The 13,371-nt window shown below is 37.6% G+C and overlaps 1 protein-coding gene across 2 annotated transcripts; it reads left to right on the top strand.

Annotated features, from left to right (window-relative positions):
- The first annotated feature begins 1,504 nt into the window (after positions 1 to 1,504).
- Positions 1,505 to 12,051, top strand: ESP1 (hydroxyproline-rich glycoprotein family protein). Of its 2 annotated transcripts, none has more exons than XM_088941557.1 (7): positions 1,505 to 1,763; positions 1,913 to 1,990; positions 7,774 to 7,812; positions 7,916 to 8,500; positions 8,597 to 8,689; positions 11,256 to 11,432; positions 11,522 to 12,051. In XM_088941557.1, the coding sequence occupies exons 1-7, from the start codon at positions 1,671 to 1,673 to the stop codon at positions 11,642 to 11,644; spliced, it is 1,188 nt and encodes a 395-aa protein (XP_088797683.1). In that variant the 5' UTR covers positions 1,505 to 1,670; the 3' UTR covers positions 11,645 to 12,051. The 2 variants fall into 2 exon arrangements, with proteins under 2 accessions (XP_088797683.1, XP_088797684.1); XM_088941558.1 differs by having other exon boundaries at positions 1,536 to 1,763; positions 8,642 to 8,689.
- Positions 12,052 to 13,371: the final 1,320 nt, after the last annotated feature.

Raw genomic sequence — 13,371 nt, forward strand, 5'->3', positions numbered from 1 at the left:
TATGGACAATACGAGTACGAGTATTTGGGCATGCCACATCAGTTTTTACTATGTTGTCCCTACTAGATCCGGTTTTTACCATGGATACATGTGCTTGCTTTCAAAAAAAACCTTCTCAATCCTATCATAGGGATATGCCTGACTATCTCACATAATAAAATTGTGAATCGAAGCAAGGTTTATCGTTCATTATTAAAGATGAGTAACTAAAATTTAAGGTTTTCTAATACATGAATGACCCTTATTGGGCACACATTTTGTACAAATTGCACCATTCCACGCCTAAACCTACTAGATATCTTGTGGTGTTGGTTGCCTGCCAAATGAGATAGGGTGGAATTAATACTCAACCTCCTGATTGTGAATTGTGATGAAGAGACATACATGCTACACAACTCAAAGGCTGAGCTTGAGGCATTCCCACCTCTTACGAACTGACTTATACATGTTCTTCATTACTAATTTTGAGTCACCTCTTGGCGACTCAGACCCAAGTGTTGGGAGAATGGAGTGGCTTGTGTTCGGGAACAATTAGGGCTGTAATCGAGATAAGTATCAAGTTAGTAGAGCTCGAATTCGTCTCAAAAACACAAAGCTGAAAACTCGATTCGAGTTTCATATATTTGGTTCGAACTGAATTCAAGTCAATTGAACAAGGAAGTTGCAATTAGCCAATTACTGTCTAATCCTCCATAACACGAATACTTTGGATGGTATAACCTAGAAAGGGAACTAAGAAATCATCATTTGTGGGTCCCACCTTAATTGAACCAATTTTATCCATCTGATTTAATTTTTATTTTAAGAAAGCCTGTAGGCTTGATCAATATGCATTAAATCTTTTTCCAGTACAGGCCGGGTAAACTCAGGAGGTGAAGACCAGGTGTAACTGGTCTTTGAGCGTTGAGCTTAGCTCTGTTCTTTGACATCTGGCATAAACAAATCTCCCAAACCCAAATTAGTTTGAGGCTCCATCCACATTGATTGAATTGGAAGTATGCCTTAAAAGGCTGAATATCAGGGGCCTGGGCTCTACTTATCTTCAGTAAGATTGCATCATTTATGTGGGAGTTTGCAGCAGATAGAATTAATACCTTTAAACTAATCTTATTGACTAGATCGACTATGAAACACATAACTACTACTGTCATGCTAGAAGCTGATTTTTGCCTATAATCTCCATTAATTAAGGGATCCATTTAACGGTTAGTTTTGATCATGTTATGGGCCCTAGTTATTTTCTAAAGAACCAACTGCATGTCCTGCAGCATTTTTTCTCTGCACGTAGTTGAAATTTGAACTCATTTAAGTTGTTTCGTCCGATATGAAATTATGAATTGGAGTCTAGCTCGGTACCCTATATGATTCTTTTTGGTTCTCTGGGTCTTTCTCATTGAACATCTTCGCGGACTAGGCCCATAACGTTTTGAGCAGACTTAAGGCCCAATTATTTCTCCCACCAGAGTATACGGCCTAGAAATCCCACGGCCCCGTTTACCCTCAAGCCTCAATCCCTCCTTTAATCGCGAAATCGCGATTCATTTGTGCAAATACACGGAATTAGGGGTGTCGAAGCTATCGCTCGTCCCCCGTGGCGCTGGCTTCGGAGTTCGGACCGTCGAAGAATTTAAAACTCACAGAAGTGAAAACCTGCTCTCTGCGTCGAAAGCATGGCGGGAAAGCAGATCGCAGGTGACTCTTTTACATCTAATCTTGCTGGGATGTCAAAGAACCAGCTTTACGACATCATGTCGCAGATGAAAGTAAGCTTTACTCCTTTCTGAAAGAAATTTTTATACTATTGCCCTTCCATTATATTTCCTTTATCATTATTATTTTCTTCCTGAATAATATCGTTGTTCACTCTTATCAAAAGAAAATACAACACCAATGTTTCGGTTTGCTTGTTCAGACTCTAATCGAACAGAATCAGCAGCAAGCGAGGCAGATACTGGTCGAGAATCCTCTTTTGACAAAAGCCCTTTTCCAGGTGTGTTTTTGGCCTCTTTTCTCCTTCCTTCTGATTTAGGGTTTAAAATGAAATATTTGGTTTCCAGAGGACTGGCTTCTTCTTGTTCTTTTTTCTCAATCCTAATTATCGAACGCCCCTGTCCGCAAAACTTCTATTTCTCCTCTGTTTTTCACATGCCATTTGGTCTAATTGAGGTTCTATATCCATAGCTATATTTTCTGTCACGGCGCAGCTGATGAAAAATCGAATATAAGATAAGTTAGGTTATAGTGACATTATTTCTATGATACTCTCTTCAAAGAACAGTCACTTGGTGGTAATATGATTTAAAATTTAGGTTTGATGGACATATATTGTTGGGTATGGGATACAAGGATTTGTTGAGATACACATGCTTGTAAAACATTAAGAAGGAAATTTAGTAAAGTTCCTAATGCCAATGAAATAATGAAAATTTTGTACTTGTCGATTCATATAAAACTTCTTGCTTGTTCGAAAAGTAAAACAAAATAACCCTGTTAGGAAGGTCAAGTCTCTTATGTTCCGCACGAGTTGCCTATTGCCACAAATGTTTGTGTACATCATGCATGAAGAAGAGCCCCAATGACATTAATCCAAACCGTTCTGCTACCAGTTGAGCTTCTAAACTGCCCGACCATTAGTTCCATTTGCCAACACTAAACTTTGGAGTGGATTTGAACGCATTGTTTCCTTTTCCAAACCATTCTTCTACCTTCCCTTTTGTATACTATAGTCCCTGAGTACAACTTTTGGTTGTATATGGTTCTTTTGTTTTCATTTATAATATAATTCAACACCTTACTTTCTCTCTCTCTCTCTCTCTCTCAAAAAAAAAAAAAAAAAAAGAAACCATAAACAAAAGAAAAAGAAAAAAATCAAAATCTTTTGACCTTGACATCACCTCCTAGTCTCCATTAAGTTCTCATCCCTCGTTGAACATCTTCTGTACCAAAGCTGATGAATCTTCCAACCAGGCGTGAATCTAGCAACTCTAATTGTTCTCTAAGTTCATCAATATCCATTATGACCACCCCTATTCTACAACCACGAAGTTCCTCATCCAATGCACTAGTTAGCATCCTCAACTCTCCTCCATCGTTATCAGATATTTTTTCACTACTTCAAAACCATGTTCTTTTTGGCCTCACCTCGGCTCTCATGGAATTATGGAATAAAAGGATCAAAATCTTTATTTACTGACTACTGTTTAAATTCATGTTCATTGTGATGGAGTACAAAAATAAAAAAAAAACCTAAGACATTTATTGCCTAAAAGAAAAAAAAAAGCTTTTCAGTTCAACCACTTCATCTTAGGGCTGTAATCAGGTTGGATTTGGATTGGATTCAGCAATCAGCAGCATCCGAATTTGATCCAACTAATGAAATATTAAATCCGAATCAGATTCGAAATCCTGTCAGACTTAATCCAACTCTGCTTCATTTTTTTTTATAGAAGGAAATTAAAAGATAAAAGTTACTTTTTAACCATATTTTTCAAGGTGTTGAGGCAAGGCTAGGCGATGGGGTGGGGGCACCTTGTTGTCTATAAACTTCATAAAAGAAATGGATAAATTTCATTTAAAACATAGAAAATCAGCATATTCATGACAAAATGGAAGAAAGAACAGAAATTTCATAAAATAGAGGGTCTGGCCTCTATTTTTGTCCTTGGAGAAGAAGAAAAGAAAAGGAGGATAAAACCAATATGTTTTGATTGGACAAAATTTTGAGTTATTTCATGCTTATTAGTTGAGGTTTAAGTCTTTGAGGGTTCAAGACAATATACATCTTGATTGGACCCTAACAAATAAGAAAAATAAAAAAAAGAAAGTAGTATTTTGAGTTATTCAATGCCTAACATACCTTTGTCCCTTGGATCATTTTGAAATCAACTCTCGGTTCTTGTGCAATTTGTTTCACTTCTCTAAAATGTGTCTATATTGCCATAACCCCTGGTTGTTATCAGTGATTTAAAAGGCACACCTAGGTGCATAGGCGAGGCGCATTTTGGGGTATGTGCCTCGCCCAGGTCCTAGGTACACCCTTTCAAAAGGCGCGTGCCTGATGCACCTTGTGCCTCAGCCTAGGCGTGTGCCTTTTTAAAATTTTGCGCTTTTTGCTTTTTTTTTTTTTTTGAGTCTAATGGCTGGGCCTTTGCCCCCGGACCCCTGACCACGCCTGATGCCTCGAGGGGTGTGGTACAAAAGCGACTCATATAATCAAGAAAGCAATATGTTTTACATCACATTAACTACTTGAAGCAATGCAATTAAGGAAAAAAAGAGATTGTGGGTTTTACATGCTTGAAAATGCTTTATATGTTTGCTTTTATTTTTAAATTTTCATTTGAATACAGTTTACATGTTATATTTATGTATTTTAATTTTAGATAACAGGTTTTTTTAAATCATTTATTTTAAAATTTAAGTTTATATTTTTATTAACATTATGTTTAATTTTTTTTTTTGCAAAATTTTGGCATTTTTTTTGAATTATCTGACTCTTTTTTTGATTTTTAGCTTTTTTTTTTTGTAGTTTTGCGCCTTTCTTAAAAACGCACGTGCCTCGCCTTGCGCCTTACGCCTCAGGCACAAATTGGCCCTTGCGCTTTTAAAACACTGGTTGTTATTCTTTATGCAGCTCACCTCCCTCAAGTGTCATATTTCAACACTTATATCTTGGTTGCATTGGGTACATATCAACTCTAACAGGGGTATGTTAGGCATGTATGACTATTGAATAGGTACTTTGATACCAAACTGATATAGGAAAAATTCAACTCAAGATGGTTGTTTAAAGCTTGTTGAAAGTTTGATTTGGTTACAAAGGGTCTCAGTTCCCAAAATGTAAAAAGTTTCGAATTGAGGAAAATAGGTAGAGGGTTGGAATCAAGGTTCTAAGCTGATATGCTTGATACTCATAGTTCTTTTTTCAGTTTGATAATTTGCAAATGCGTATATTAGGATTATTATCATTTAAATCTATTAAAAATCCCAAACTCCATGTATTTCACATTATCAGCGGCCCTGAAAACTGATATATATCATATGATACAGTGTGATCTGTATCGATACTTTGAACCTTGGTTGGAATTTGTCATTGAAAATTTTAATGTAGGTTTAGAATGGAGAGTTGTAGGGAGGTGACTGAATTTGTTAATAGAAACAATTAAAAAAATATAGGTTTAGAATGGAGAGTAGTTGGGATAAGGCTTGGATGGTGATGATGTTGAGGGTTCTATGGGAGTTTAAATATGAAACTTAGGTAGGATAGAAAGGTGAATAAAGTCTGCAAGAAACAACATAATGTTGATGACATTTAAAGGTGGTTTGGCACAAATGGACAAAACTGCTGTAATGAGAAATTCATGAAGGAATTTATGTAGGATCAATATCAGACCTTTGCTATATGATTTGATGATGGTTTTTCCTGGTCATTGATGGTTAATCAATGCTAGAATCAGAAAACTTGTAGAGAGAGATTTCCCTTTTTATTTTAGGCTGCATTTTTTAAGAGTGCAAAACAGCCCAAAACCAATTATCTCAAAGTTACAAAACAGCTCAGAGCAAATTGTCCCTAAAGGTTCCTTGCTTTGCCAAAGTATCAGCTAGTTTATTTGCCGACCTTCTAGTCCACTTGAAAAATACCCCAATCTCCCTTGCATCCAACCAATTAACAGTTTAGAGTCCCCTTCCACCTCAATTTGGTGGAGGCCCAACTGCTTAGCCAACTTTTTTTTTCCCGCTCTGCTTAGCCAACCTTAAACCTTGAAGTGTATTGTCTTATTACCATTAATCCATCTCTTCATTTATCTTACACTGATAAATTTACAGTGTCTTGTTCAGTTGTAATGGGTGCAAACATGAATCTCAAGGCTGGAACTGACCTATTTTACATTGACCAACTTTGAATGCAAAGTTTGCATCCATTGTTCCCATTTTGAATGCAAAATCAGTTGAAAAAAAATTTACTTTCATTCTCAGTACAAAAACATATTCTTACCAAAGAACTGCAAAACCAAATGGGAGTGCAAGTTCGTTTTGGTTCCGCCTTTGCATTCTTACCAAATGCACAAAATGCAGCCTTAATGAAAACTTTCCTTTTTTTATCTGACTACCTTCGAGTGGCCAACAAAAAGAGGGGAACTGATGTGAAAATGTGTCAGAGCAACTATTATGTGGACCATTTGGGAGGAGAGGAATGCTAGAGTTTTCCAAGGAAAGGAAAGAAGTCTAGCTGGAGTAAAGGAGTGCATATTGACAAGAACAATTCTATGGCCGAAAGCTTCAGACCTTTTTGTGAACTAGCAAGTGTGCAAGCATGTGGAAATTTTTTAGGGAAAATTCCTGATAGGTACGGTACCTTGTTCTTTAGGCTGAGTGCCAATTTAGTGTCCGAACTTTAAAACGCGACAATCTAGTACCCGAACTTTCATTTTGTGACAATCTAGTACCTGGCGTTAACCAGCCGTTAAGTGGCATGCAAAAAGACAAAAATGCCCTTCAAGTGTCATCTAATTTTCTTTATCAACCATTTGGTAAAACCAGACCGGCAGTGCCACCTATTCATCGTCTCGTCTCTCCTCACTCTTTCCTCCTCTCCACCCCTCTAATTTGCTAGTTTAATAATGCCGCTTATTCATCCCCTCCCACTAACTCACATGATGTGATGCACATGATAGGGCGGATGCGCTTCCTTATAGACATGGTGGAAACATTGTAAAATATGCAAAAATATAGAATGGTATTTTATGAAATGATGGAAGAAGCATAGAAACAGCTTTTTTAAATTATTATCTATTTATCTTGTTCCAAATCATTAAGCCATACTAAGAAACTAGGGTTATAGTCAAAAGAATACATTCTGAAGTTGTTCCGTAAACCTTAAGATTCAAAACTTCATGATAGAATGAGTTAAAGCAAAATTTAAACTCATAGAAAATGTAAATGGTTTTAATAGATCAACCAAATAATCTATTACACAAACAAAAACTAATATTTAACTACTTGTTTGAAATGAATATTGAGCTAGCTCAAAGCAGTAATCATGCAAGTTAGGTGGGTAATAAAATCTGTTGCTCTACATAACTACAATATTATTACCTACTTTTGTTATAATACTATTTCTTGTACTCTGCACAGTGCTAATAGTGTTCATTGGGGAATATGTTGATGTAAAATTTCATGTCACTACCCATGGAAGTGAAAATGGAAATATGTTGTAGAAACTCTCTTGTACTCCACAGAGTGTTGGTAATGTTTATTTGGGAATATGTTGATTCCCATAAAATTTCTTGTCGCTACCCATGGAAATGGAAATATGTCATTGAAATATTAGGGAAATTAGGGACATTTTAAACCATGTTCCTAAGGGGAGGTAACATCTCATGCCTCCTCTTTGGGGGACTGTACACTTTCTTCTCTTAATAAAATTACCACTCATTTATCAAAAAAAAAATCCTTTACTACCAAAAGGAAAATTATTGATGCACATTTCTGAAAAACTGAACGATTCATCCCATTTACCAGCCACATTTTGACACTCTGAAACATGTGTATAAGCTCTTAGTGTAGTCAATTTCACTAGGACTAAATTGAACTTACAGAATTGCCATTATTGGAAAATTGGTGCGGCAATGTAGATGTTGTATTGCTTTTTTTTTGGGTCTTATTTTTATGAGGAAGTCATGTAGTTGGCATATTATGACATTTTACTGGTGGCATTTGACTACATAGAGTTAGAGTTGGCAATTTCATTTTTTCCTTCACATGTTTTTTCAGGCACAAATTATGCTTGGGATGGTACAACCTCCACAACTGGTATTATTTTTTTTTTCCCTTGACTGTTTCTTCTCCAGTTTGGCATTTGTGCATTTGTTTTGAATCTAAAGTTGTTTATCTTTTTTTTTTTTTTTTGGTTCAGATGCCAAACATTCAACAATCTCTATCTCAGCATTCTCAACAATCGGTACAAACAGGTCAGCAACTAAATGTTCAGGCTGCACACTCATTGCCAATCCAAGCTGGACAACAGGATCAAGCAAGTGCATCCCAGACCCAAATTCCAGTTAGAAAGCAACATCAGAACCAACCTGCAATGCCTCTCCCACCTGCTTCTGTTCCACCGGTAACCCATCAATCACAGCCAATGCCATCACATTCTCTACAGAAAGTGCAGCAGGCTAAGGGGCACTTGAATTCAGCAATGACCTCAATGTCACTTCCACAATCCTCCCAAATTCATGGTATACCTTCTCTTCCACTACATTCTGCTCCACAGATGCCCCCACTTCTTCCACCCCAGTTACCTGCTATCTCCAGTCAGTCACAACAATCAATGCAGACTACAGGTGTTCCTCATTTGCCACTGCAACCACCATTACCACCACAGCCTAGGCCACCTTCAATGCCACCTTTTCCACATCAGCTTCATTCACAGATGGGGCCGAATTTGGGTTACCAGCCATCTGGTGCACCACAGCCTCACCTTTCGCAACCAACATTTCATGTAAGCTATGCCTGCAGAAATTTTGAAAGTTAAAGTGAGCATTGATTTTATCTCATATAAAAAGGATGGAGCTAATTAAGTGTGCATTTTTTTCAGTCAGTTACCAAACCCCCAGTTACAATTGGTTCTACATTTCCACAGGGACAGCCACCACTGCCAAGTCAGCCACCGCCTCAGTCACTATATCAGGTATACTTGTAATTTTGGTTTTGGATTTAAGTTGCTATAGTTTTTTGATAGACCTTAAAAGTTAATGCTCAATTAGGAAAGGAAATGCTGTTGTATTGATGCAACAAGTTCTCATGGCTGACTGAGGTCGGCTATGTTAGTCGAGGATGACCAGCTCTGGTTCCCTGTCCTGATAGATACCTATGATGCCCATAAGGATACCTACATGGGAAACAGGGATATAAGTCTCCATTTCCTAAAATGCCAGATGTGGATATGGGTACAGATCTGATATGATTTGCTTATAGCATGTCTTCATATCTAGTTTTTGAAACTATCATTTCTCAATACTTGTCTTTTTGTGGATATAATTAAATTTTTTACATATTCAGATTTTCCTATAGCATGAAAAACATCATTTTACATATTTTAAAATCGTTAATGCTATAGAATATATCTTAAAGTATCCATGCAGTATTAGATGCTGGATTGGGTACTTAATGTGCCCTACACCAGTATGCAAGGCATGTTTAGGCATCAAGGTAATTGAGCTGTCCTGACTCCTGAATTCCTTGAGCACCTTGGTGAACCGTAGTTGCTTTGGTGGAGCTTGAAATGAGGACTGCTATCACATCTTCCTCTTGTTTTCTAATCTTGATGTTCTCTTTTCTAAGAGTGAATAAAGCATGTGGCAATATGTATGAAAACGGATCTTGTAGAATTCCAGCTCCCTCATATTAATTGGTGCAGTATCCAGAACTTGAAAGAGTAATTGGTTTCTGTACTTGGGTCAAATGCTTGATCAAACTTTCCTTGGAGAATGAGGAAAGATAGCTGAACTGGAATGTGTTTTAGATGGGAAGTTTCATTAAAATGCTTATTTGCTATCCTTTTGGCCTTGGATCCAACAGAATTGACTTTTAGGCTCTGTTTGATTTGCGAGAAAAGGGTGGGAAGGATGGAATATTCCTAAAATATTCCACTTTCCCATGTTTGTTTTGTGAGATGCACAGAAAAGGGATGGGAAAATAGGGGGATGCACTTCCTCAAAAGTTGGGATTTGGGGTCACACCAAAACAGTGCGACCCCAGTGAGAAAATAAAGGGGAAGAGTATTAGGCTTGCCTATTAAAGAGTCTGTTGTCTGTCTTCTCCACTTCCTCCGCCCAATAGCTACGTTCAAGCTTCCGTGACCTTTTCAGTTGTTTTAAGTTCCTTTTTATATTTTGAGCTCCAAAACCCAAATAGATATCTGGTGCAACCACAGTAGGCCGTGGCTGCGATGGTTTCCAACGACCAACGACCATGGCTGCCTTCTTCGGTGGTCTGCCGTATCAGTTGGCCAGCTCTCTCTCTGGTGTTTAATTTCATTCTACCATTTTACTTAGATTAATAGATAGAACCTGTTTTTTCAAAAAACAAGGCTCCTTTTTTCTCTATCCATCATTTACTCTGTGTTCTCTTCCCCGTCTACTACTTGGATGGTACTGTTATTGTACTTTCATTTGCTAATGTGATGATTCTCATGAAATGTTTCCAAACATCATTATCATTCCTTGTATTAGAATGGTAATTTTCAGAAATTATTTCCAAATGCACTCTCATCCTGATAATTAATTATTTTCAGAATTTTATCCAACTGTAGAACAAAGAGGTGCCCTTCAATCGTAATAGGTACAATGTGGTTTCAAAGATCAGAAACCAACAAACAAATCCCAGCATAGGCAAGCCAGTAGCGTTCAAGCCCACCTTTAAATCTCCTGTTCTCTAAATTTGCAGAACTGCAGCCATCCACTGAACACCTTTACTTGGAACAATCTCATCCAAACCCATCTAACCAGTAGTGATCCCTATCATCTAATTTAGAGCCTGTGAGCAATTGAAATCACTACAGGAAGAAAAAGGATTCATGAATCATGATATTGTAGGTATATGAAAAATGGTGGATTCAATAAGAGTTTGAAGCTTTTTAGACAGATGATTGATATTTGGAGTTAAATAGTTTTCTTTTGAACTCTGATTTATGTGACATATTTCAACATGTTTTCTCTCACTAATCTTCCCACAAACCAAATGATGGAAAGTGAAAATTTCACACTTTCTCATCCCACCTAAATCTTCCCACAAACCAAACAGAGCCTTACTTCCCCTTTCTTTTTCCTCTTTATAGATGTTTTATAGTTGTTTCTGTTGTATTGTGTGTGTGAATGAGTGAATATAGATGGCCCACTAATATGTAGAGAATCATATCTTGTAATTATTCCTGAGTGATGGATATTTGGTTGGAATTTATATTTATATTTGGGGTTTCCGAGTATACAAAAGCGATTCCGTTTGATATTTGGTTTGGTAGGGCTTTATGTTATAGGAAATATCTGTGCTATGTCCATTTGAGCCTGTGGAGAATCAGGTGCTTTTTAGTGTTGATTGGTTTGTTTTCATTCCTTTTAAATATATCCTAGTTTATATTCCTTTTCCCTTTGTGCGTTTTTATTTTACTTTATTTTATTTTATTATTATTAATTTTTTTTTTTTTTGGGGGGGGGGGGAGTTTGGTATTTAGCTTATCTTACTTGCCATTCTTTCAGGTTGGTGGTTCACATTTGGTGGAGTATAGTCAGGCAGGAAGCTCCATGCAAGCGGAACGAGGAGGTGCTTGGGTACACAATCCAGCAGACAATGCAACAGGAATGCAGCTTCCAGGCCCACAACCACTGGTACCTGGTCATATTGGCGCTGGTAGCCAGCCTCCACGTCCACCACAGGTAAATTAATCAGTCCTTAGCAAAATATATTTTCATGGGTTTATAACAACTTGTACATTTATTGGCTTCCATTTTTAATTTTGGCACAGTTAACGCCTGAGATGGAGAAGGCATTGCTTCAACAAGTCATGAGTCTCACGCCAGAACAGATTAATCTTCTGCCTCCAGAACAAAGGCACCAGGTGCTTCAACTACAGCAGATGCTGCGCTAAATGATGAGCTATTGGCACACAATTACATGGCCAAACATGAGTTCACGTTGCAGCGTTGACTGTATAACTATCTGTTAGACTTGGTGCTAGCACGGTTCACCATCATATTAGATTATTTGGCCAGCCTCGGTGAAGGATCATTAAGAAGTCATCAAGATGATCCGGTGCAAGGCGAGCAAAATTGAGCATGCAAAACTGTTTATTTAGCTTCAATGCTGCATCAGCCAATCCAATGCCGTTGATGGTGATCCACATTGCTGAGGATTTTTCTTGTTAATCTTTAATTTGATTCCCATCTATCTTTGCCGCTCATGTCTGTAAAATTTTATCGTTTCCGAAGTTCCCTCTGCTTAGTGCTTACTACTGTGAATTATATAATCAATATGGCGTTTAGATTTAGAAGATCATACTGGTATGGTATGGTTGCTGACAATTTTTAGTGCAGCTTCCATTCCCTTTTGTCTGGAAGCTGCAGGGTAAGTAGTGCTGGTGGGTATTCGGGAGGGGTCCAGACGTCCAGTCATGGGTATGTGGTACGCATTGCATATGTTTGACTAGTGCATGTATATGTGTGGTCCGCTCTCTGTGCAACATTTGTAGCTTTCGGCTTTCCCACATGTGCTTGCTTTTCAGAGAGCATGTTTCAACATTTGTCCGGTCTTTAGGCCTGTGAGAAAAAGACGAAAGCAACTATAGCCTTTAAACCCCACCATGATGGTATTTGGAAGATTACAAAATGGACCAGTTTTTTTAGAAGGGATTTCGGTTCTGGACTAATTCCTTGATTAGTTTGGGAGATTTAAGTCCTCTTTTACAGAGATGTCTATTTGTTAATATAATTAGCTTGTGCAGTCAAAGATGTTGCCCATTGAAATATAGCGGGGTGGCTGAAGTCAGCCTGATGGGGAGAGTTGCATCATGTGTGCAGTCTGACCTGACGGGTTATATACATAGACACCAATGGTTGGTTACAGTGGGATGATTAGAGAAGGACGTAAGGGCAGTGGAAAATCAATTGTTTTATTAGTACATAGACATAAATGATCACAGTAGGAGTGAATTAGTGCGAATTGAATGTTATAAAAGAGCGAGCAAGGAGGAGATAAAAGAAAGCATGATTTAAACTAGTAAAAATTGCTCTTGAAGTCTTCTTGATAGAACATAATAATGGCTGGACGGCATTCTCGTTAACAAGTATCCTAAATCATAGGCCATACAAAAATCGCCTTTGCACCATTTCCAATTTTCAGTATTTTGCTCATTGCTTAAGCAATTACGCAAGCGTCCCAATATCACCTTTTGTTTGTTCAATTTTAATCTCTCGGTGTAAACAGGTTCTCATTTTAATTTACCTGCGCAGTTATCATGAATGTTGCCACCGTATTATATAAATAGGTTTATAGGAACCGTCTTGATCTCCAAGGACAGCGTTGTACAAGTTTATGTTTTATTAACTACAAACACAATGTATCATACGTATCAAACAAGTATTTTGGCTTCACTTTTCGGGATTGCGACCCATGGAAACAAATATCACCCTTGTCAGCGTTTCCAATAACCACTGTCCCGAAAATCATCCTTCAAACTGAATGGGAATTGTGTTGTAGGACTAATACCATAAAGGTTGACAAAATAAATCTAAAAATCAATCTAATGTACCCAACCAGATTGAGGGAAGCCACGTCAAAGCCTATCGCTTTTTATCTTCTTCATAGGACTTTGTACCG

The sequence above is a fragment of the Nelumbo lutea genome, chromosome 4 (assembly GCF_056320005.1).
Source record: "Nelumbo lutea isolate HS-2025 chromosome 4, American lotus-T2T, whole genome shotgun sequence".
NCBI lineage: Eukaryota > Viridiplantae > Streptophyta > Magnoliopsida > Proteales > Nelumbonaceae > Nelumbo > Nelumbo lutea.

Bases quoted from the DNA above. Each gene is read 5' to 3' on its own strand.
- ESP1 (XM_088941557.1), top strand. From the start codon at position 1,671: ATGGCGGGAAAGCAGATCGCAGGTGACTCTTTTACATCTAATCTTGCT. The intron at 1,991-7,773 runs GTGTGTTTTTGG...ATGTTTTTTCAG, and splicing joins TGACAAAAGCCCTTTTCCAG to GCACAAATTATGCTTGGGAT. The intron at 11,433-11,521 runs GTAAATTAATCA...ATTTTGGCACAG, and splicing joins AGCCTCCACGTCCACCACAG to TTAACGCCTGAGATGGAGAA.